Source organism: Astatotilapia calliptera, chromosome 20 (genome assembly GCF_964374335.1).
Source record: "Astatotilapia calliptera chromosome 20, fAstCal68.1, whole genome shotgun sequence".
Taxonomy (NCBI): Eukaryota; Metazoa; Chordata; class Actinopteri; order Cichliformes; family Cichlidae; genus Astatotilapia; species Astatotilapia calliptera.
In genome coordinates this window covers 27,928,624-27,953,488 of record NC_137441.1, presented here as the reverse complement: position 1 = coordinate 27,953,488, position 24,865 = coordinate 27,928,624, and the positions used below count along the sequence as shown (strand labels likewise).

The following is a 24,865-nucleotide window of genomic DNA, read 5'->3' as shown; positions in this document are numbered from 1 at the left end:
TAATTTTCAGGGCAGTACATTTAAGGCTGTGGGAATAATGGAGCAGATAATGACACGGGTGACAAATCTGAGTGCAGAGGCTAGTTCTATTTTAATCCACGACTGCCAGTTGGAGGGAGGGAAATTTGGCCTCTCTATCTAAAACTCATTGTGTCCTGGCAGTCAGCTTGAAAAATCACCTTTGGCAGTCACCTTGCTTTAGAGATACCCAGTTAGATTTTGTTTGGTCAAATCACTGCCAAACAAAGAGCAGCAGAGAGTCACACAGGCAGAGGGAGGAAGGAAGAGGAAATGGGGACATGAAGTGATACAAAAGGGAAGGGACTGCTGGCCTGTAACCTCTGTGGAGCTCCCATCAATGCTCCCAGCAAGGAATAAATGAGATTTTTCACCTTCATTGCTATGACAGTTTGATGAACATGTCAACAAAAAGAAGTACAATTAAATTAAATTTCCCCTTGCCACCTATTTTTAATAAAAGAGCGACAGCTTAGACACAAAAACTCTGGGGAGTCAATTAATGTGACGTTAATGCGTCGAAGACAAATATCTGTCTCATCAAAGCAAAAAGGTCAAAAGAACAAAAATACAGTAACATTTTTACAGATATATGTACACCAAAAATAACAGCCCCACCTTTACAGAGTGGTGGAGCATTGGAGAAAGAAAACTTCGCCTCTAGATTGCCTTCTTTAAAAGTGCAAGATAACTGATAGGGGATTGTGAAGTCCAGGTTCTCTTCTAGTTTTAAACCATCAACCTTTCTCTTTATGTACATAGTTTATCTTCTCTAATTCTGGATGCCGTAGTTAGCTTTTCCTACCTGTTTTGCACCAAACATCAGGCACAGTCAGCAGCTAAACAGCCAGGCATTTCTCTCAGCACATTTCTTAGTGGACACAAAACTAATACCAGTGAATATGGGACTTTCAGTCTGCTCAAAGTGTCAAGCAAAAACATTTTATTGACATGTGTGCCATTACAATTGTATAAAAAATTTGGTGTTGTGTTTACTCTGCTGCCTCCAAGTGGAAAAACATCCACTTTTTACACTGTTGCTGCATTAATCTGAAGAATCACATCTCTAATCAGAAGATTTACTAATTTATATTTATAAGTCACCAATTTCTTGAGTTGTGGAGTGATGGTTATGGCTGTTTTTATGAAGGAAAATACAGTCACAGCAGTTCTCTCTAAAAATCCAGTATGATTTATATGGGTAAAACTCCTCAGCCGTCAGTGTCTTGAAATATCACTTTGGCTTAAAATGTTATGCACACAAATTGTTATTTTCCCTTATAGCTAACGGGTTATTAAATGAGATTAGATTTATTTTTAGCTTTTGAATAGTGGCAGTTGAGTCAGACCTGAAAGTGTAGCAAGAAAACAGCATGTTGACATGAAACAGCTGGCCTGGGATTGGCTCAACCCAGGCAAATGCTGACTGCAAGCTACAGGGACATCATTTATTTTGATAATATTAGCAGTAGTCGTTTTATTTGTTCAGTGGCATATCAAAATTTCTTCTTGTGCAAACACCATTCAAATCGTCTCCATGCACAAGGAATCTACTTTAGCCTTTCTAAACAGTAGTTGAGATGCAAGATCTGTCTGTCTGCTGTTTCATTCGTAAATTAGAATGATGCAACAACTCAATGGTGATGGTGCTACAAAGAAAATCTATATTTAATCACTGTGCATATGTATGAGTTATTGTGTTAGTGTGAGTGTGTGTGTGTATACTGCATCGTCTACATGTAGTGGGTTTAGGCATTATTTGCAAAGTGATTTAGAGGTAATGGCACCAAAGCTCACGCAGTATTTGCTTAAAAGCACCTGAAAAATGTAGGAAAGGGTCCTCATTTGTAAACCAGACTTTTAGCTTATAGAGGTTGAGCAACCTCATTTCCACAGAGAGCAATGTGTGTTTGTTCTGGCATACCCAATACATGCCTATATAAACCCTCCAAGACTGAGCAAAACAGGTTAGGAGAGGGCTTCCATCAAAGGTTTGCCTACTGATAGCTAGAAACTGCCAATTAATGCTGGTGTCAAAGTGTCAGTCTAGGGCTGATTTCCACAGAGTCACCGAGCAATCTAAAATGCTCACTGAAGAAGCGGACAAGAGAGCTGAATGAGGAGCAGGGAGAGGAAGAAAGAGAGCGAGAGGGGGAGAGGAAGAAAGCTAAAGATCGGAAACAATTAGTCTACAGATCTTTTCTCTCAATGTCAAAAGCATTGCTGCATAAGTCAAGCTCAATGGCAAATGCAACAATCCATTGCCAAAAAGAAAAAGTAGCTAGAGTCTATTGCTCCAGTAAGGCCTTTTTTCCCACAAACATGCGCTCCTCTTCTGTCCTTCTCTGTATTAGAAACAGCAGGGAGCACACAAGAGCTCATCCTACAACAAACAAATGAAAATTACTGCAATTTTCAGGAGGGTGTAAAATGGCATTGCTACTGAGGCAGTTTCAAACAACCTTCTGAAAAATCTGTGTACTATCATGCTGGTGACAGGAGGCATTTTTGTAAACCAAACAAAAAGCTTAGCTGAACTGCTGACCAGGCGATTGGACCTAAAACTGGCAGGCAATACAATATCTCTCTCTCTCACTCTCTTATTTTTCCAACAAAACCTCCAAAAATAAAACAAATAAGAGTTTGGAGAAGTCATATTAAAAATTCTCCCTAAGCACTTTTGATTGACAGAACAATCTAACATAGCCAAAACAGTGTCTCGGTCAACATCTGTAGTCTTCTTCCTTGAGGCGGACGTGTCAAGCCACGGAGAAAGAGCTGGAGAAAACAGAAAGTGAAACAGCATCTGCTCAGTGAAGCCCGCTCAGCTCCTCTTGGCTGAGATTTCTGTAAATCAGGAACAGGGGGGTTTGACTCTGCACGCCTGTCGCCGGGCATCAGCATTTAAGTCCAGATTTAATGCTTGAGAAAAGGAGATTCATTTTTACTCACTTTATTGAGAGTCAATACAGAGAGTAAAGGCAACCTTATTGGATTGCCATGGTAACTGTTGGGAGAAGTGATTTCTCTCTGTCTCTATGTGTATCTCTCATTGTTGAAGAGGCTGCATTGTACGCCTATATGGGTGTGCACAGGTCAAAAATCTGCATTACAATGCTCGCCGCGCTGCCTTCTTTAAAAATAGATTGCTGGGATGCTTAATGTACATTTTACATGCTCTCACTTTGCTCCGTAGTGGATGTAAACTCCATCCACTTTACCCACACGTCCATCACAAACTTGATAGCGTGACGTGATTTGTTACCACATGGATCCGTTTAGTTTAAATACCTCGAATTCATACGCTGAATGCTGTTCTGTGCATTTTAAACATCCTCTACAAGCAACCGACAGGTCCGCACGGCTCAACGGGACCGTTCGGGAACACGTGGTGGCGTTCGATGGCCCAACATAACACTGCAACATTTAACCTTGCAACCCTCAGATCATCTAACAAGGCCCAAGTTATCAGTAGTGGCTTTGCTGACTGGAGTTTTAATCATCTCATATCCATAATGGAGCTGACAGCTCCATCTGCGTGGAATAGAGGGGGGTTGAAGTTGCTAGCAGCACAAACAACAGGAACAATCAGTGAGCATCTGGAGGCTCCACAGCTATAACACCCCCCCCTCCACCCGCCTCCGCTCCCTACCCTCAGCTCCTCTATGATGGCCAGAGAGAGCAGGATCAACAGGAGCCTGTTTGCTTACAGTATCCCGAAAAACTCCAATCCAAACAAAGTAAAATGTGTAACATGCACAATGCTGGCATATTGTCTCAATACAAGAAACTACAGATTGCATGTTGGTGATTAACCACAAAGGTTATAATACTGTGAGAAGGCATTTAATTACATAATCATAAAAACCTACGGCTGCAAGCCAATAAAACTTCACAGGTGTTAAACGGATGCCCTGACAGATGACATGCATGAGAATAGTTCAATCTCTGTTAATGAGACAGAAGGCATGCGAAAGCTACTTCCTTCACACAGATTAAGGGCAACATTCACTTCTTTATCTCGGTCTAAACAATTTGGATTTTCACCAGTGCCAGAAAGAACCATCCCTTTTGTTGTCCTGTGCATCCACGCCAACAGCGAGTGGGAGTTAAGACACATAGCCTGTATTCAACAAGTGCAACTCAGTCAAGCTGCGGCAAGCTGTTGTGTACTTTCCCTGTGTCACTACGTAGCTGGTTTTTCTACCAACCCAAACTGGTTGGAGAAATGTCAGAGTAACTGACTGGATCCCACGGCAGGCGTGAGGAAATACAGCTCAAATGTTCATTTCTGGACACTGACATAAATATAGAAAGAAACAAGCTTTTGATGGTAGTTGGATCCAAATGAGCTGCAGTCTCTCAAGAATAATAAGGACTTCCAGAAAATCCAGAAAAGATTATGACAAAAAAATATGGGAAAAATTGACAGCAACAGTCAACGGTGCAAACAGTACAGAAAACTTTCTGCTGCATAAAAGCTCAGCGCAGTGCAATCCTGTGGCATAGGTGGGATTATTTTCAGGTTTCAGTATAGTTCTGTGAATTCTGCAGTCAGGATCAGGACAGTTTCCTTTCGCTTTGTGTGACCAAAATCAATGTTAGAAAAGCACAAAATATGAGCTCTGTTTTCCTCCTTTTGTGACTCGAGTCCCAATCGTCAACACAGGTGTAACTGCCTGTTGCCATGGTAATGGCAGTCTTAGGTTTGATTTAGCCTGGGGTTAAGTTGGAATTTTTTTTAATATCTGAAGACATTTCCGCTAATGACAGAATAAACCTGGTTTTCAAAGTGCTGTGGAGCTTGCTTTTCTACATTTTTTTCTATCCTTGTGGTCATACAGGTGCAACATGCGTTCAGAAATTCACCATCACCTGAAGTATTAATGATTTTATCGGAGCACAGTCAAGCAACAGAATGTAACATTCAGACTACTGTCGGAAAAAATCTACATTACTTCTATTTTCTTTCTTTTTTGATTTAAAAAAAAGGCTTTTTGGATACTTCCTCTATCACTGGCAAATCCTTGTGAATAAGAGAGCAGTCGAAAGTAGCTTCCTCTACTCTCTGCCACTCTCTGCTCTTTGCATTCATGTTTGACAGCGATTACACTCTGAAATGATTACAGTCATGTTACACACACGCCATATGGGATGACACCAAGTACATTCACGACTTGCGTTTGTGCAAGCATACAATATTCATGAGTCATAATGTGCATTTATTGCATGGCTGCATGTCTCTACTTGTACTGTGGTCTCATAGTCAGTGAATGCCTAAGCAGCAAAGATATAGACATTTTCTGAGCTGCTGAGCTAAAGCAACTAAGTGATTTAGTATAAGGAAGTTCATTTGTGATCTGAATATGTATCTAATTATTTTAGGAAACGTGCTACCAGCCCATGCTGCGAGGACCTTTTTGCCTTAGAAAGTCTATAGACTGCATCAACACTATAGATGAAGAGAAGAAGAAGGTACTGAAAGTAACTGCAAGGATGAATGTACCAAACAAATGAATATTTAATTAGTCAATAACTGGCTCTGTTAAATACATAATTTCTAGACATCTTTTTCAGCTATTTTGCAGCTTCTTAGCAATCATTCAGAGCATTGCAGAAACCATTTTTGTAATTAATCATCCAACTTGAAATAACACTTCTGGCATTTTTAATAATTTAGATTTTTTTATAGAATGTCCGTGACCCTAAATTGTATATATATCGATGAAGATGGAGGGATGGATGGATGGCAGAACCCCGGAATCCAGAATGCATGCTATGAGCTAACTGTCATTCTCCATCGATACTTTAAGAATGCAGTTACTTTTGAGTGCCCTTGGTGCTGCACAGTGGAAAATGTGGCCCTCTCCCAATTTTTTTTGAGAAGAGCTGCCATCAAACTCAAAATGAGCTAATATTTTTTCTTCAATAAATAAAGGGCAGATTTTCTCAATTTAAACCTTAATTTTTTTTCCATTTTACACGGCATCCCAACATTTTTCAGAATTGGGGTTATACATGCTTATTGATACTGTGAATATAGGAAACAATCAAGCACAGGAGAATTACAACAGTAATTAAAAATGTTTAGTTTAGAATAACTTGGTTAGTAAACAGCATAAGTTGTTTAAATCCTCATAACATTGAAACTAATAGTCTCTTAGGTTCTTCTCATACTGGCTGCAGATGACTTGACCATGTTTTGAATGTGAACTGAAATGTGGCGGCACTTCCATGTACATGAAAATATTGTATCATTCACCTGAAATAACTGCCACAGTTAACTTAGCAGAGTGAGTGAAAGCTTCGAGGATGGCAAGGCACAACCACGGAGCGAAAAGTACATTCAGCAGATACCAGCTGGGTGCCAAATGCGCTTGAACTCTCTGCATGCATGCATGATGCATGCACAGTCTTTTGCACTGGTTATGCATTTTTCAGAGCAATGCATCTACATTGCATGCATGTGCACCAGCTTCTCTCCTACTCACTACTAACCTTAAATGGACTTCGACACAGCTCTGTTTAAGCACTGACATTTAGGTTGGTCTTGTACGAAAAATAACTTTCATCTAGGGCTGTGCGATATGACCAAAATCTCATATCCCGATATAAGAATTCTATCGTCCGATAACGATATAAATCACAAAAATGTAAGATTTTCTGTAAATTCTGTGAATCTCGGGCAGCTCGTCTTGCGGAAAGTGTTTCCAGCTGCGCGTCATTTAGCTGGAGTCTAGTGTTTTAACCTATGCATGAACCATACATTTTTAGACATAAGTTGTAAAGGCCGCCGTTTTCTTTGTATTTATTACACGGCGTGCTGCGGGGAAAAGCCTGTTCTAACGTTTGAGTCTAAGGTTTATTTTTTAGCACCTGGCGGCTCTTTTTTAATTCTCATCCGTAGATAATCTGCTCTTTCACGTGATTCAGTTTATTTTGAAAAGTCTCAACAGGATCTTGAGCTTTATTGTGAAAGGTTTACGTGGAACATAAACAAGCGGACACGCGATGCTGTTACCGTCGTTGTTGCTAACCACAACGCATAAAAACAGGCTCTTGTCCGTCCGTAGTGTGGTTATATAAAATATAAGAGAAAGAGAGAACTTTAAGAAATTAATATAGCCACTACAGTGACCATCAAAACGATGAAAAAATATTGCTGTAAACAGTTTATTTTGCGACACCACGAAACAAACGATAGCGTAAAATGAAACGATAGACGTTTTTATATCGTCATCCGATATATCGAACAGCCCTACTTTCAGCAGTTATTTTGTGACAAAGCAGCCTTATGTCTTAGGCACTGACAGATTAGATGCCGTTGTTAGCATTGCTGTCAGATGATGTCAACTCATCTGCCTGTTAAAGTTAACATTGCATGCAGCGGGCAGGTTAGACACAGTAGACATCCGGAAGTGCAGTCATCCGGTTGTTCAGTCTGACGTCACTAGCCGTGTCTGGGTCTAAACTCCGCTGCAGGTCCATATATCAAACGATCACTATGGCATTACTGAGAGTTGAAAAACTGTCTAAAGTATTTCATCTTTAATAAAATGATCAGCCTTCTCCTCTACCAGGTGTAACAATTGAGTTTAACATCCAGGCATCCATGAAAACGGAATTTATGACATTTAACGGAGTTAGAAGTTAGCAGGGAGTTAGCTCGCTAGCTTCTATCTAAATACAATATAGCATGTCCTGACTGCTGGGTTTTGGAAACAAATTAAAACGTACAGCTCTGCTATCACTTCCAACATAAATGAAGACAGAAAACTAAACAGCAGTGACGTTTGTAGGGTTACTGAAGTTGGGCTAGCTGGTATATAATGATGTGCTACGTGACCGCTAGCGACACAGCTATGTTAGCATAATATAAACAAGCTAACTTTTTTTTCCACTCGATAAAAGTTAACGTGAGTGTTCTCGGTGGTCAGGAACAAATGTAATCGCATGGCAGGATGCTGTAAAAGGACCAAACTTCAGCCAGGAGAACAACTGAGATAATCCATCCACAATACGAGGTTAGTCATTCATATACTGCTGCATGGGCTGGGCTGTAGTTACATCGTAAGGTTTTAAAAACTGAGCTTAAATAAATGATTAGCGGTAATAAAAGCCGAGGGAGGTCAACAGTGGTCGCTGACTGTTTTAGGAGCTTTTTGAGATCAAATAGAAGAAAATACATAACATTAAACATGTTAACAACACAAAAGCCATATTAAACGCAGACTACTTTAGACCCGGAAGTAGGATTCGTCGCGTCATCACTGAACAACCGGATAGATCTTAACCTTCTATGAAAGGATTTCCTGTGAGGGATAGTGGTAAGAGAGAAGGAGAAACCTAGATAAATTAAAATAAATTTTATTAACACTTTTCCCACTTTAACAGAATCAGTTTAAGTTTGCAAGTGAGAGGTTATCCCACTGCAAGTTTCATCAATCATGACTAAGAAATTTTGTATGCATCCACTAAGACAATTCAGAGATATGAGAGTAAGAGACAGGCATACAGTGAAGCGCCTCTCCATCTGCAATGCTTTCAATTCAGCAGCAATCCAATGCTGCACTGCTCGTGTGGTAATTACATCTTGCCTTGGGGCTAATATGAGGCAGAGGGTTAACGTGTTGTGAAGGCAGAGGGAAAATTTCTGCTGCGATTACACACCCACTCTTTGCTCTGAAACATGATTCTCTTCATCTGCTCTGATCAGACACAATGTGCTTATTGATACAATAATATTCAACCAGTTGGAGGGAGAAAAAGTCTCAACTCTCCTTTCTTATCAGCTCTCAGTTAGCTGTGGTGACTGATTTCCTCCAGGATACAAGCCATGATCTGAATCACAGGTGGTCTCACACTTACCTCCCAATCAAGAGAAAATGAAGAGATCACAACAACACTGACAAGATAATTATGTCCTGCCATTTCATTTTGCATGAGCTATATACAGTTCAATCACAGTGCAACTTATATGTATGCCACTAACACTCAAGGCTGTTTTGGGAGGCATCGTTGTTCCAGTATAGGGCTTGAACAGCACTGAGTAACAGCAAATAGTTCAAAGTGTTCATTATCTGAATACTCCCACTGCAGGATGAACTTTTCTTGATTCCTCTAACATTTATCATTGAAACTGAGTAAGTCCTTCCTTATCTTTGCATACTTTTATGACATTTTTGCTACTGCACTAAATGGGAAAACTTAATTTACCACAGTTATTGTTCCTAAGTTGTTAAAACATAACTTACATAGGTCATTTTAATAAAAAAAAACATGTTCCTCATAGACATAATGACATACTAAATCTAATAAGCCCGGCAGGAGAAGATTGTGTTTCCACATTACAGAAGAACTGCCCATAAAAATCCTTGCCCATAAAATGCCCACCACCGGTATTTCAGACCTGAGGGCTACAATATAGTCGAGGGCATAGTCTGTCAGTATCAGCGCCTATATCTCTAAGCTGCAATATTATAGTCATGAAAGCAGATCATCAGATGTACAGTGAAAAGGTGATTATAGAGGCTTATAATCAAACAAACAACAACCTTTATTTATCACATAGACAATTAAACAGGGTACAACATGTAGTGAAATTCTTGCGTCCGAGCTGCGAACAGGCTGCAGACATAGCCGCGCCATTCCAGGGCTTTGTTTTAAGCATGGGGGGTCTAGCCAGGACCGTTACTGGCTAGACCAGTAAGGGTGGTAAATGTGTGATGGTCACACATTTAACCCCTTTTCAGTGTAAAAGCAAAGCTGTATATTTCAGATTCATTTGATTTTCAGTTTGTCAGAGAGTGGCCAATTATCCATAGATCCATTGGGGCTTAAACAGATTATGAATTTGTTAGGAAATGTCATTAACATACGTTTCATTCCTATAGAACCTGTTTTACGTGTATATATACCTGTAAACACAACTGTGGAAAACTTGTCATATCACAAAATAAAGCTCTGCAGAGAAAAGCCAATTCATAATTTATTTATAATGTTTTCAGAGCTGATTTAACAAATGTGTTACCTTTATCCGCTTAAGGTTCCCCTGAGAAATGTTTTATTAAAAAGACAACCTGCAAAGGAAAATCTAAGTAGCATGTTTGGACACTGCTGACTTGAAGAATTACCTTCACAGCACTCTATGTTTGTCTGTTTAACAGTTACTGAGAGAAAAAAAACATATCTATATCTATATATATCTTATATCTCTTACCTGGTGTGTCCCCTGGTGGGTCTAGCTTTGGTGGTTTGACAGACTCCGTGTTGCTCATAGAGGACTTGGTGGTGCTCTTGGACTCTGTTGTGGTCACCACAGTGAACGTCCTTTGGGAGAGCCTGGTTGTAGTGCTAGTGGTTGTGGCCACTGTAGTAGTTGCAGCCCTGGTGGACGTTAAGTTTGGCTCCATTTTGCCATCCTCATCTATGCTATCAGTCCCCGTGGGTCCCCAGTCAATAAATCCAGCCACTGTTGTAGTCCGGCCCTCCTGAGACTTGTCATAGCTGTCCCATTTGAGCTGCCTCCTGGTTCTAATTAACAACCTCCCGCTTGATAAAGCAACTGGAGCTTTTGCTAATACAGCCAAAGGATCGCCCGTCTCTTTTTGAGAGTATCTCAGCCGGCAATTCTTGCACGCTGCTTGTCCTTTGTGTGCTGGCTTCCAATGCTTTTGACCTTTAACTTTTGGCACTATTCCTGCCCTGCTGTCTTGGGGCGGAGGAACAGGGCTGAGGAGCCGGTGGGCTAACGGGCTCACTGTTCTCCAGTGAAGCATGTTAGGCTTATCCCAGAGGGGCTGCAAGCGAGGCCGTGAGCGAGGCACCGGTTTAGGCGTGAGTTTGATCCCCAGACCTTGACTGAGAGGGCTGCACACAGAAAAGTCCAAGGTAAGGTGAGTCATGGCTAGCAGGATCCACACCCGATGCCCCACACAGCTGCCTGGCTTCAAAGCAGACGGACTGCAAAGAGAGAGTAAATGAGAGGCAGCGTTTTAGATTTAGCACTAAATGTTAAAAAAATACAAATCAAATTTTCTCCGTCTCCCATCCTACCAAGTTTTAGCTCTTTTGTCAAGATGCACAGCAGTAATTATCCCCTATTTACACACTTAGCAAAGCTTAACTCCAAGTTCTGGAAAACACACCCAATTACACTATGATAATAATTAGCCTCGCAAAGTGATTCTTCAATAACAACATAAAGGTCAGACGCAGGGTAAACGTTGCAGAACATGGGAAAGATTCTGGAGTTGCTCTTTTCACTCTCAACTGTAACAAGCAGGGAGGGCGAAGCTGCAGATTCACATCAACCCAGTGATGATAACGACAACACACAAGGTCAGTCCTCGTTTAACTGATCATCATCATCATTTTCAGCATTATCTCCTCCAAAACACAAAGTCATCTGATTCCCAAAAGGGAAATCTGGTCGTGCAGAGAAACATCTAAGAAGGTTTAGTGTAACAATAATGGGAATGCACAAGTGAGCTTCACATATAACAGGTCTGCTTCGGTGTGTACATGCTGTTATTTTCAGTCGTAGATTCCTTCGCTCCTCTCTGCTGCTTTGGGCACTGTGAACTCCCGCTGGGTCCTGCCTTAATATGCACCACTGTGCACTTTGACTCGCAGGTGTCTCCGTAGTTTGCGGCTGGATTATAAAATCGAATCACTGAAGTTTGACGTTGTATTTTAGCTTTGTTGAGGTTGAGTACTGCTTACAATATGATATCTAGTGATATTAACTTTTACTTACCTTGCCCTCTTATACAGAACAGTGAATTACTATGTCTGTCTTTTTACATGCTATTTTACTTGCTTTCTGTAAAATGTCCGTGAGAATATGTTAATGTTTTCACTGACTGTTGATGCCGATAACGCATGTGGAAAAAAATTACGTGAGGAATCAAGTTATGCTAGCTTTGTGGAGAAGTTAGCAGGTTACTTCCTAGTGCAGCCGCTCAATGCCCGGTGAACTCAAAAACCTACTTCTAGTCAGAGAGGAGAGGAGCTGGAGCAGACAGTTTAATACAAGGCAGCTTTTCTTTATCATTTGTTGTCAGAATGAACAGTGATCGCCTATAAGGCGAGGTGTCATGGCAGTCTTTTCATGACAACAAAAAATGAAGAGCCTTATTGTTTCACATTTGTGAACACTGCGGAAAAAGCCACGGTGACAAACTTGGGTGAAGTTAAATGAAGAAGTTATGAACAAGGGCGCAAATTAAAAGTGTGGATCACGGTGCAATATTTTCAGATGAGGCATGATGACTACGTTGCAGAAAGCTTCACTTATATCACATGTGCGTACATTTTTTTCATATTTTATGATGTCCAAAAATAGATTTTGTCCCTAAGTAAACTTCACCTCTAGACAACATTAACTGCATGGCAAGGTGACAGACAAGCTGGCTGTTCGGGCTTGAGCCCCATAGCAGACTGATTCTAGAGACAACCTTCAGGAGCCCCTGGGACAAAGCTACACATTGAATCCTAAAGGAGGAACCTCATTATGGGCAGCTTTCATCTCTGCTGTCCTTGGCCAATTTAAACCCATACGGAGGACTTTTGTGGAGAAGTAATGATGGGTGGGAAAGTTTGAACGGGTCTGTCAACAGTCAGAAGCAGCATTAGACATCTTTTGATCATATAATCATAAAGTCTCTATCATGTTTCTATTACAGTTGTCCAAATAATCAACACTCAGCTACTAATCGATACAAAAACTACTACCGGATTAGATACTCATTTGCAACAGTCTCAATACAGACAGTACCATCTTTGCCTCCTCCAGTTGACACACAACTTTACCTTAAGCCATTTAACTATTATGCGACAGCCACATTAGCCATGGGTTATTATTCAATTCAGTTCAATGCAATTCAATTTTATTTATCTAGCGCCAAATCACAACAACAGTAAGGTAATAATACATACAGAGAAAACCCCAACAATCATATGACCCCCTATGAGCAAGCACTTTGGTGACAGTGGGAAGGAAAAACTCCCTTTTAACTGGGAGAAACCTCCAGCAGAAGCAGGCTCAGGGAGGGGCGGCCATCTGCTGCGACAGGTTGGGGTGAGAGAAGATGTGTTTATAGGATAAAAGACATGCTGTGGAAGATGCGAGAGATCAATAACAAGTATGATTCAATGCAGAGAGGTCTATTAACACATGTTGAGTGAGAAAGGTGACTGAAAATGAAATACTCAGTGCATCACAGGAATCCCCCTGCAGCCTACACTTATTGCAGCATAACTAAAGGAGGATTTAGGGTCACCTGATCCAGCCCCAACTATATGCTTTAGCAAAAAGGAAAGTTTTAACCCTAATCTTAACAGTAGAGATAGTGTCTATTTCCTGAATCCAAAACCATTATCAAAACAGTGTCTAGCTAAATCCAATAATAACAAAGTGACATTAATGTGGGAGCTAGGCAGTGCTTGTTGAATAGTATAACACAGTTATTTATACTTTAAGTGTTAAGGTTCCCTTTAAGTCCCAGATCAAAGCAGAGAAAAGTCTACTAACAGCGTGACAGAAACAGTGGCAGCCTACCTCACCAACTGCATTTGATAAGCAATGAAAATAGGGTGCTAAGTCACCAGCAGAAAAAAAGAATGAACTGGGATGTAGATAAATACATTTGCACATAACAATATTGTTTTAATCTATTTCTGCCTAACTCTTAATTTTCTACCCACTGATGGAAAATGGTATTGAGTATTTGTCGAGTGTAAAGTTCTAGTATCATGATGACCCTACTAACTATACTACGGTGACATTTGATGAGACAAACTAAACTTTTTAAGGTTGTATCTACAATTGCTTTGATCATAAACAATGCTTCTTACAAGCACATGTACACAAATAGGACAAAATAAGTACAGCGTGCCAAGAGCCTTGCTAAATCATTTCTACTCACTAAGAATTAGAGATGGCACGATACCACTTTTTTATGTCCGATACCGATACCGATATCATAAATTTGGATATCTGCCGATACCGATATGAATCCGATATAGTGTTTTTTAATCAACAAAACTGTTTTTTAAAATATCTTGCTGCATTTTGCAAGTCTGCAAGTTCATACTCAAGTTTAAAACAACAACTACACTAAAGCTATTCTGTTATACCTGTATACAAAAAAAATATTTCATAGTTCAGCAATACTGATCAATCTAATAAACTTAGACCTACACCATCCTCCCTATTCTGGTATTTTAAAGAGTACTTAGCGTAAATATTAAGCAACCTAACTAATAGGGTTCCAACTCCCAGCAACAACAAAAAGAAATAAATAAAAAATAAGGAACCACCCCTCACACTCCACCTCATGATGCTTAATCGACGTAATCAACCTTAATTTGATGCAGTGTGAAAAAAAATGAACAGAAATCAATTATTTTTCAAGAAATATTAAATAGATTCAACATCTTTCTTCAACAAAATTGCAGACTGCACAGATGGTACCTTCCCAAAGTAAAAAGTACTATAGCTTACTAGGGTATATATTAGACTTAATAGTCACTATATACAGTAATTGACTTCTATTCATTTTACATCAAATTAAAACTTTGGGTGTCAGATAATTATTTATTAAAAGCTCGACATTTTAAATGAGAATAAGAAAGAAAAGTATGTCTTTGTGCCCCCTTTTCCCAGTTAATGCCCTATCGGCCCCCCTGGCTAAACTTTGCTAGATCCGCCCCTGCACAGTTACCAGCAGCTACGTAGAAAAAGATCCTGGTGTAGAAAGTAATATTAAATAAATTCTAACAACAGCTTATCAAGCTTAAACGTTCTGCTGTTGTTCAGCCGCTGGTTTCCTCTTTCTGGTGCAAAGTGGGCCAAAAACAAACAAGAGACACGGACTCGCGACAGAAAAGCCGATCAGCTGATCATTTAAGCAGTTTCACGATTGAAGTAGCAGCCGGAGAGCGAGAGGCAGTCGCTTGTTAAGCTTAACGCAGGAATGCTTTACAAACATTCAGAGATGGACTTACACACTTGCTTTACTTCTCTCGGGGATAACTTTGTCGGAGATGAAATGCCAGGTTGCTAGCGAAGCTCCACATGCTATCCAGACCACCGACAGGTCCCGCATGCCACAGCTGCTCTATCACGTGATGCATACTGCTCCGACTGCTAACGTTCTGAGGTGAGTTACGGCGTGTTGCAAGTTTTGTGAGGTGCTTTCGTGATATTTAATGGATCGGATTACATTTTTTATTTTTCTCCGATATCCGATCCAGTAATTTAGGTCAGTATCGGACCGATACCGATACGTAATATCGGATCGGTCCATCTCTACTAAGAATACCAATTTTTAAAAACAAATTAAATGTATATTTCACAGGCGACGGTACATATGTCAGTCCCCATACATTTAATCTCCGCCTGACCCTCTGCATAGATTGTTGCCTCGAATGTAAAAAACAAGAAGAGAAAATGTGGTTTTTGGATTTGAGCTATAAACAAGGTTCAAAGCGCTTCAGTGGCATAAAAACATATTAAAAGATAAAACCGTTGCTGCCTGGCAGTAATATTATAACACTGCTTGTCACTTGAGGTGAGCTTCACACTTTTTGAACTTGTTCAATTATAATTCAAAGGTAATCCAGCATGCTAACTAGAGACCTTTACAATTATTATGTAGACAGGCTGCCCATGAAGAATGACAACAGGCTTTTATTATCACCAGCGTTCCATTTTTAAGGTGTGAGAGACCAGCCGACCACTAACTGATAAATAATTTAGAATGACATCTTAATTGAGCTGTAAATGGTGACTGATGTGGTCAGGAAAGAGCTGTGACAAGGTCATTTGATTTTTGACAGTTAAAAATATGGATAATAATTTGTCTTGTGAGTGTTTTGGCCTTGACCTCAGACTGAGACCTTGGCACCTGCTCAACCTGCACACTTCAGGTGAGTAAATTTTAACACTCCAATCCAAATTATGGCAATACATGATAAGGAAAATGGCTGTTAGGAATATTATTATTTTACAACATGGAAAAATGCGGTGTAAACATTTTTTGACCATGTTTGTTTGCTGTACCTCAAACATGATCAGAACAATGTAAGCAAAAATAACCCTGAGGAGAGATGCCTACAAAAGGCAGCAGAGAGGACTTTTATGATCTCACTCACGCAAGTCTCTGATATGATTGAGTAAGATGGAAGTGTTGTTCTTTTTTGCCAGCGGTACATAAGTGAATAACAACCACAGACAACAAATACTGAGCTCATGCTGGGTATTGAACTTCATTCATTAGGGAGTGGTAGGTAACTTTTGTATGTTATTCATTGTCAACTGAACATTGAGAGCACAGATGCAAACATTATTCCTAAAATAAAAGGAACTTCTTTCTGTGCCTGCACCATCTTTAGTATCACAGCTGTGGCTCAGGCGCTAGAGCGGGTCATCTGCTAATCATTAGGCTGGCAGTTCGATCCTTAGCTCCTCCAGCCTGCATGTTTAAGTATTCTTGGATAAGATACTAAACCCCGAGTTGTCCAGTAGGTTCGCTTAATCATTCTTAATTACTTTGAAAAAAGAGGAGAGCATTATGTATTACCAAAATGCTTTGAACCATAAGGAGGAGCACCTATAAGAAGTCAACTATAGGCTGATTAACTTCATTGTGGACTTCAAGGTTTATGTTTTATTAGCCTATTTTGACTAAACTGTCTGATCAATATTAAGAAGCAAAACCATAACTTTTTAAAAAAGTCACACCCAGTGTTTTATATAAAGTAGCTATAATGAGAGATCTTTAAAAAATACTGTTATTACTGCTCTAAAATTTATCTAAAATTAAGCAGTGTTCATAAACTTGATTCACTAACATGCTGATGTATTTTCACTTGCCTTTCATTCACATACCTTCTACACCGTGAAGCAATGTTGGTGTTGAATTAGACAGAAAAGGAAAAAAAAGTTACAGCAAGAACAACACATGCTACAGATAAATTTCCTTCAACCGATGTTTTCTAAGAACAGCACTTGCATAATTTCAGAATTGCTAATACTCTTTGACATCCTGCATAATGAAAATATAATCTACAAGTATACCGCACAGATGGCGGAATAATTGCAGTTTTCACAGCATGAACATACCAGATTGCTTTCTGGTTGGATTGTGTGTCTGGTGTCCTATTTTATGAGCACATGCTCTATCATACTGTCAATGCTAACTTCAGAATATAGGTAAGCCTTGCCGATATGGCAGGAAATCTCTTTAGTAGAGCTTGTGACATCTAATGACTCTCTAATGAGTTTCTCGAGCACCTTCTTACATGCAGTCTTTGCACAAGAAGGAGTATCTCATGCACATGTTTACTGGAGACTTGGTGAAGTTAACCGAAAGCCAATTTAAATGCATTATTCAGGCATCATTCAGTGACCTTACAGGATACTTTTTAGTCCTGAATCTCAGTATGCCAGGCCCATTTTTGAACCCAGACATACAGGGAATGAAATTGCTTTGTGAAGTTACGGACCAATCCGTTAATTAGCATGTCTTCTGGCCTGGAGGACTCAGGTTTGAAGGTCAGCAAAAGACTTGCTGGAATGATGATTTTAACCAAGACTTGACAGACAGCAGATGAAAGAGGTACCTTGGGATTCTGTTCGCAGACATATCAGGCAAAACAAAATTGCTGTGTATAGCACGTAGACACATTCCAGGAGTTTCTACCATTATATTACACATAAAGCACAATATGTTTTGTAAACAACATATTTGCTGCTATCCTTCACTGCTTCTTGTACCTTATCAATCCAGCAACCGTGGTTCTTGCTATATGTGTGGACTCTAATTACACTAAAATGCAAGAAATTAAAGGAACGTGTGTGTGTGTGTGTGTGTGTGTGTGTGTGTGTGTGTGTGTGTGTGTGTGTGTGTGTGTGTGTGTGTGTGTGTGTGTGTGTGCGTGTGTTTCAAGCCTCTATCATCCTTAACCAAACTCAAGTGATGTAGGATTTCAACAGAAACTCTGTGATGTAACAGTGTATGTAAGATGTGATATTTTGGAGCAATATATTTAGATTACCAAATATGAAAGAGCGCTGGAGGAAGGTTCACCAAGCTTGACTTCTCACTCTGCTCGTTGCCAGTTTAAGCTGTACTATATTCAGTAAATCTACTTCCAACTTATTCTGCAGCTTTTTACAAATGCCACAGTCGGGGGGGTGGTGTGTGTGAGTGAGTGTGTCTGTGTGTGTGTGTGTGTGTGGGGGGGGGGGGGGGGGATTACTCTTTGACAGGCACACCAAATTAAACAGATGATCTATAAGCACAAAATCACAGTCAGCCACAAATATATTATTAGTAAACCATACATAAGCTTCCAATGTGCAAATGCCAAAAAGGTCATCCGAAATCTAACAACAAATGTCAAAGTGAAGACTTTGCCAGCAGAATTTCAGCACACAGCGTGACTGTCTCACTAACACTGGAACTAAAATGAATTTTTCGTTATTCTTTTCCGATTTTCTGTCACTTTCTTCTTCAAAAGCCAATGCAGTGCTGTTGCGCAAAACAGGAAAACATTACAGAGAGTAATCCATTGCGTACGGCACTTAATACAATTTACCTGTCCTTGAAACTGGAAACCTCGCTTAACCAACATAATACCATCAAAAGACCAAAATGAATGAAGAGTAGCCTTTGAAGTCTGTGAAAAAGATTCACGGCATAATCCTGAATCAAATGCTTAAGCAAAGGGTGTGAGCGGTTAATAAAAAAAGACCATTCATACGGGCCATTATGCCTCGCAGACACAGCGTCTGCATCCTATATGTCAGATTGTTGACATGAAAAGTGGACTACTGTGGTGTGTGCTTGACCACTGGTTTTCCCGCCTATTGTTTTTTACTCTTTCATGGTCTGTGAACTCAGGCAGAGCAGCGTTTGCGGATTCTTGCTTTCAGCAGCACAGAGACTATGGCACTCTAAAGTAATTACATTTCCTTTCCTCTTATACAAGCATATGTTATGTGGGCTTAGCTGAAGCATAGAGATGCTTAAGCAGGTCTGTGTTAAACTGAATTTATGCAAATGTTAGATTTATCATGTTGTTTAAAACTCTGTTACACTCTCTGCACCAGTAGTCTGCATTACCAACACTGAAAATGCTTCAAAGATCAGGAAATGGTGTAGTATATGTACCGTATATATGTATATACAGTGGCTTGCAAAAGTATTCGGCCCCCTTGAACTTTTCCACATTTTGTCACATTACAGCCACAAACATGAATCAATTTTATTGGAATTCCACGTGAAAGACCAACACAAAGTGGTGTACACGTGAGAAGTGGAACGAAAATCATACATGATTCCAAACATTTTTCACAAATAAATAACTGCAAAGTGGGGTGTGCGTAATTATTCAGCCCCCTGAGTCAATACTTTGTAGAACCACCTTTTGCTGCAATTGCAGCTGCCAGTCTTTTAGGGTATGTCTCTACCAGCTTTGCCCATCTAGAGACTGAAGTCCTTGCCCATTCTTCTTTGCAAAACAGCTCCAGCTCAGTCAGATTAGATGGACAGCATTTGTGAACAGCAGTTTTCAGATCTTGCCACAGATTCTCGATTGGATTTAGATCTGGACTTTAACTGGGCCATTTCAACACATGGATGTGTTTTGTTTTAAACCATTCCATTGTTGCCCTGGCTTTATGTTTAGGGTCGTTGTCCTGCTGGAAGGTGAACCTCTGCCCCAGTCTCAAGTCTTTTGCAGACTCCAAGAGGTTTTCTTCCAAGATTGCCCTGTATTTGGCTCCATCCATGTTCCCATCAACTCTGACCAGCTTCCCTGTCCCTGCTGAAGAGAAGCACCCCAGAACATGATGCTGCCACCACCATATTTGACAGTGGGGATGGTGTGTTCAGACTGATGTGCAGTGTTAGTTTTCTGCCACACAGCGTTTTGCATTTTGGCCAAAAAGTTCCACTTTGGTCTCATCTGACCAGAGCACCTTCTTCCACATGTTTGCTGTGTCCCCCACATGGCTTGTGGCAAACTGCAAACGGGACTTCTTATGGTTTTCTGTTAACAATGGCTTTCTTCTTGCCACTCCTCCATAAAGGCCAACTTTGTGCAGTGCACGACTAATAGTTGTCCTATGGACAGATTTCCCCACTTGAGCTGTAGATCTCTGCAGCTCGTCCAGAGTCACCATGGGCCTCTTGGCTGCATTTCTGATCAGCGCTCTCCTTGTTCGGCCTGTGAGTTTAGGTGGACGGCCTTGTCTGGGTAGGTTTACAGTTGTGCCAAACTCCTTCCATTTCTGAATGATTGCTTGAACAGTGCTCCGTGGGATGTTCAAGGCTTGGGAAATCTTTTTGTAACCTAAACCTGCTTTAAATTTCTCAATAACTTTATCCCCGACCTGTCTGGTGTGTTCTTTGGACTTCATGGTGTTGTTGCTCCCAATATTCTCTTAGACAACCTCTGAGGCCGTCACAGAGCAGCTGTATTTGTACTGAAATTAGATTACACACAGGTGCACTCTATTTAGTCATTAGCACTCATCAGGCATGTCTATGGGCAACTGACTGCACTCAGACCAAAGGGAGCTGAATAATTACGCACACCCCACTTTGCAGTTATTTATTTGTAAAAAATGTTTGGAATCATGTATGATTTTCGTTCCACTTCTCACGTGTGCACCACTTTGTATCGGTCTTTCACGTGGAATTCGAATAAAATTGTTTCATGTTTGTGGCTGTAATGTGACAAAATGTGGAAAAGTTCAAGGGGGCCGAATACTTTTGCAAGCCACTGTATATATTAAAAACACTATAATTTTATTTTACTCACAGTCTGAATTCTCTGAGTGTCAGCTAGCTTAATTCTTTTGGTTTATAAACATCTCAGTCTAAAGTCACACTTTCAAATTCCTTTAATGGTCAAACAAAATAAAACATTAATAAAATAAAATATTTTCAAACATCAGGTTAGTTGCATATTTTGTTTTTTCCGTCGACTCACTTGAATTGGCACAAGACAAACTTTTCCCACTAAGAGGCGAGACCCTAGACTACCATGACCTGGATGAATGAGAACCTACAAAGGCACTAATAACCAACTCAGCTGATAAAAACAGTATAAACTGGGTGGAAAGCAAATCTGAAAGCTTAATAATTGAACTGGTACATTATTAAAATTTTAATAGACGTGTGCACATAATGAGGTCAATAAATACATAAATGATGGGAGGAGCTTGCATTTTTAGAGGTTTTTTAATAACATTAAACTGTAAGTCAGTCTGTGCATCATCATTATCTTCTTCATATTTGCAGTGTTATTTTGTCAAATTCTTTTAAGGATTTCAATGCAATGCCAGATTTGCTGTATTAAATATGTCAAACGACCACAATCTAAATAAATAATCTAATCGTGACAGTCAGCATCGTGACGGTTTTTGGGCCGGTTACAACCACCATTTTATCCGAGTGAAGAGGAAACTCATCACATCCTTACGGCTTGCAACATGTCAAGCATCTTGAAAAAGGAGAGCAGTGCCCGGTGCCTGATGATTCCGCTCTTTCCCTAGAAAAGATCAAAGTAGTTGAGTGCTGTGTAGGCTATTATGCGCAGCAATTCTGCAAACCATTTGCCAGTGGGACACGGATAAGCAAAGAAACAAAGGGCAGGAAACAGCATCTGTGAATGAGGCCAACTTTAAAGGCTCTTCTGAAGCCTTTTTATAATGCTTCACAGAGCCTCGATGTTTTAGTAATCAGAAGAAGTCAAGCTTAACAGAGAGTGATAAAACAGTTAAGAATACATTAAAGTGATACTACACACAGACTATTTTAAAAAGTCTAAATTTAGAGGAAAATTTCTTCCCTATAGTGTACTTAAATTATCGTCATGAGAGTACAAGGGCCTAGTAAAGGATTATCTGACTCTTTGAACTCATCCTTTTCACCCTGTTAGACCCAGTAAAACTAAACTATTATCTCTGAAGCTAATCAGATATTGCCCCTAATTGTCTCTGCGCACTATCTCTGGCCCATTTCTTGGTTCATCATCACACTGTGATCACTTGTGCGAAGTAGGTCTTAATTAGAACTTGTTGGGAGTTTGCAGATCTGAGGCCTCAGCAGATGGGCTTCCCACCTGAGGGAGGTGAAAAAGGCATGCCTTCTTCAATCCCTTCAACCTGGATCCCCAGCCTGCCATCCATAGAAATTTGATCAGCATGGTCTTGACAGCCCTGCCACTGAGTACACCTAATTTTCTTGGCTGGCCATTGAAAGGTGCCTTATTGAAGGTGACTCCACCTCTGCTGAAAATCTGGGTGGAATGGCAGACGCTATATGCCAGACAAGATTTAGACTGAACCAGTGGTTTCCTTTCCTTTTTTATAACCTCTCAGTGGGGCTTTGCATGCCCTAGGAAAAGTGCTCCAATTCAGCCTTTTGTGAACAATCTCAAGAGTACAAAAAGTAACTGGTGTTATACAGGGTAGCACAAGCAATTTATAGAGTATTTACACGTTGAACTATGGTATTCATGTGTCTCCCACACACTTCTAAAAACAGCACCTGTAAATACACACACACACACACACACACACACACACATATATATATATATATACACTGGGGAAAAGGTTCACCAGCTACAGTTCAGAAAGTTTCACAATGCAGTGGGTGGTTTTCCCTGGTTGGACCAAGCAGGCGCAGCAAGCGGTTAAAATGAGACTATGAGCATAAACTGGAGGACAACATCTCAGCATCATACTTGTTTTTAACTAACTTGACTTTTCTTTTTTCATATTGTTCCCCGAGACAGAACCCTTTGGCTGGGCAGAGGGAGTCAGGGTAGTGGTGGAGGTTGTGTGTGCCTTTTTTTATTGGGTTCTTTAAAAAAACATAATAATAATGTTTGTAGAGAGCAGAAGCTGTAACAGAAAATCAATAAAGTATTCCTAATATAATAATACATGTACATACATACATACATACATACATCCTAATAATACATGTCTCAACTTTGTATATTTTTATATATTTTATTTATTGTTTACTCTATTTAATTTGTAAAATATGTGTGTACACACACACACACACACACACACACACGTAGAAAAATATTTAGTATACACATCCAGAAATGCATATACTATTATATATTGTGCATATATTTATTAGTTTCAGATGTAGCCATTCTTGTATTTTGCACAACTCTGTTGCTTGTGAAGCTCGCACACAAGAATTTCACTCACATGTGCTGTACCAATGTACCTGCACATGTGATGTGACAATAAAAGTGATTTGATTTGATTTGATTTGATATCGCTGAATAAGGTATTCAGTAGCATCAGCTCAAGGATTTTAGGGAGATTTTATTGCACTTAAGGTTGTGGTCATCTTCAGTAATCTCAAATTAGCAGAGTCCTACATACAGCTACAGTGAAACATGTAAACACTGCACAGAAATTTGGTAATAACATACAATAAGATATATTTTGAATCTTGTTAAGTCAGCAGCCTCCTCTGCTGACTTTCCCGACCACTGTATCTTGGTCAAAGACTGATTTTTGTACTTTTATTGCGCTTTCTGGTCTCCTGGGCCTCATTTTGATTACTCCCACCTGCCATTATCGAGACAACTGAAAGTAGATACAGTTGCAGGTAGTTAAATCTCAATCTGTGTGCTCTTCTTGAACATTGTCCCTTAGATGCCTCAGCATGGTACAGAAGAACTACACACTGGCAGTTTGACCCTTGGGGACATATATAATAGTAAAGTATCTGATGAATACTGAAGTTGAGCTGTACATAAACAGCAAACTATAGGATACGCCACACCTTCAAGTTTTCAGTTTGTAACAGAATTTCGTATTTGATAGTATTTATCAAGATGATATCCATCCGTTTTCTTCCATGAACCTGAGTGGTGTGGCTGGAGACTATCCCAGTTGTCATAGGGTACATCCTGAACAGGTCACCGATCTACTGCAGCGCTATCATAAAGCCAATCACACACCTTCACATCATGCCAGCTAAGAATCACCAATTAATGTAACATGCATGTTTTGGGAGGAAGCCAGAGTAACTAGAGTGAAGCCAAGTAGAGAACATGGAAACTGCACACAGAAAGGCCCAAGCTGGCAAGCAAATTTGAACCCAGGACTGCTGTGAGGTGATGGTGCTACCCACCACAACAACATGCTGCGCCATGGGGAAACTGGCAACGTTTAATCATTTGTGTATCATCGTATCACGTCTCATTTTTGTTTCTATGGCTAAGTTTTTGATCGTAATTTGTATTCAGTTATGGATATCCACAAACATTTGCTTCTCAGTTGGAGTTTATATCTCTTATGTAAAGACATCATTTTGCCATAAATGTTTTCTTGTTAAGCCTTATTTTAAAAAAAATTCAATATTACCTCAAATGAATCTGTGGAATACGCAAAGTAATATAACAACTTCGTTTAACTAAGGAGCTTGTAAAGAAAAGGTATTTCAGTCCTACTGAGAGCTTTCCATTAAGAGGGTCATTGACCAACGATTGATCGTGTGCCTCAACACATGAGCCAAGGTGTGAAAAAGGGTGTGGGTCATTATCACCAGAGTTTTCAGGTGAAACTATTATGAGACCTTGCCTCAATATATCATGAGACCTACTGAGCTCAACTGACGTATGTGAGTGGGTGTTGTTAAGGCCCTGGAAAGGGATCTCAAAACTGGATTGTAGGTGACATCTGTCATAGGCCATTTCCAACTGTTAAATATTTTCTTTGGTGAAAAGGGTTTGTTTTTTTTTTGAACTAAAACATTTCCATAAAAAGGCACCTCTTTATCCATGATTTATG

General features: G+C 39.9%; 1 protein-coding gene across 1 annotated transcript in view; it reads right to left on the bottom strand.

The window, feature by feature from the left end:
• Positions 1–24,865, bottom strand: part of ajap1 (adherens junctions associated protein 1) — a 50,403-nt gene that overhangs the window by 6,171 nt on the left and 19,367 nt on the right. The window contains exon 2 of the mRNA XM_026153618.2: positions 10,238–10,980. Coding sequence (XP_026009403.1) covers positions 10,238–10,980 — 743 coding nt within the window. The remainder of the gene's footprint in view (positions 1–10,237; positions 10,981–24,865) is intronic.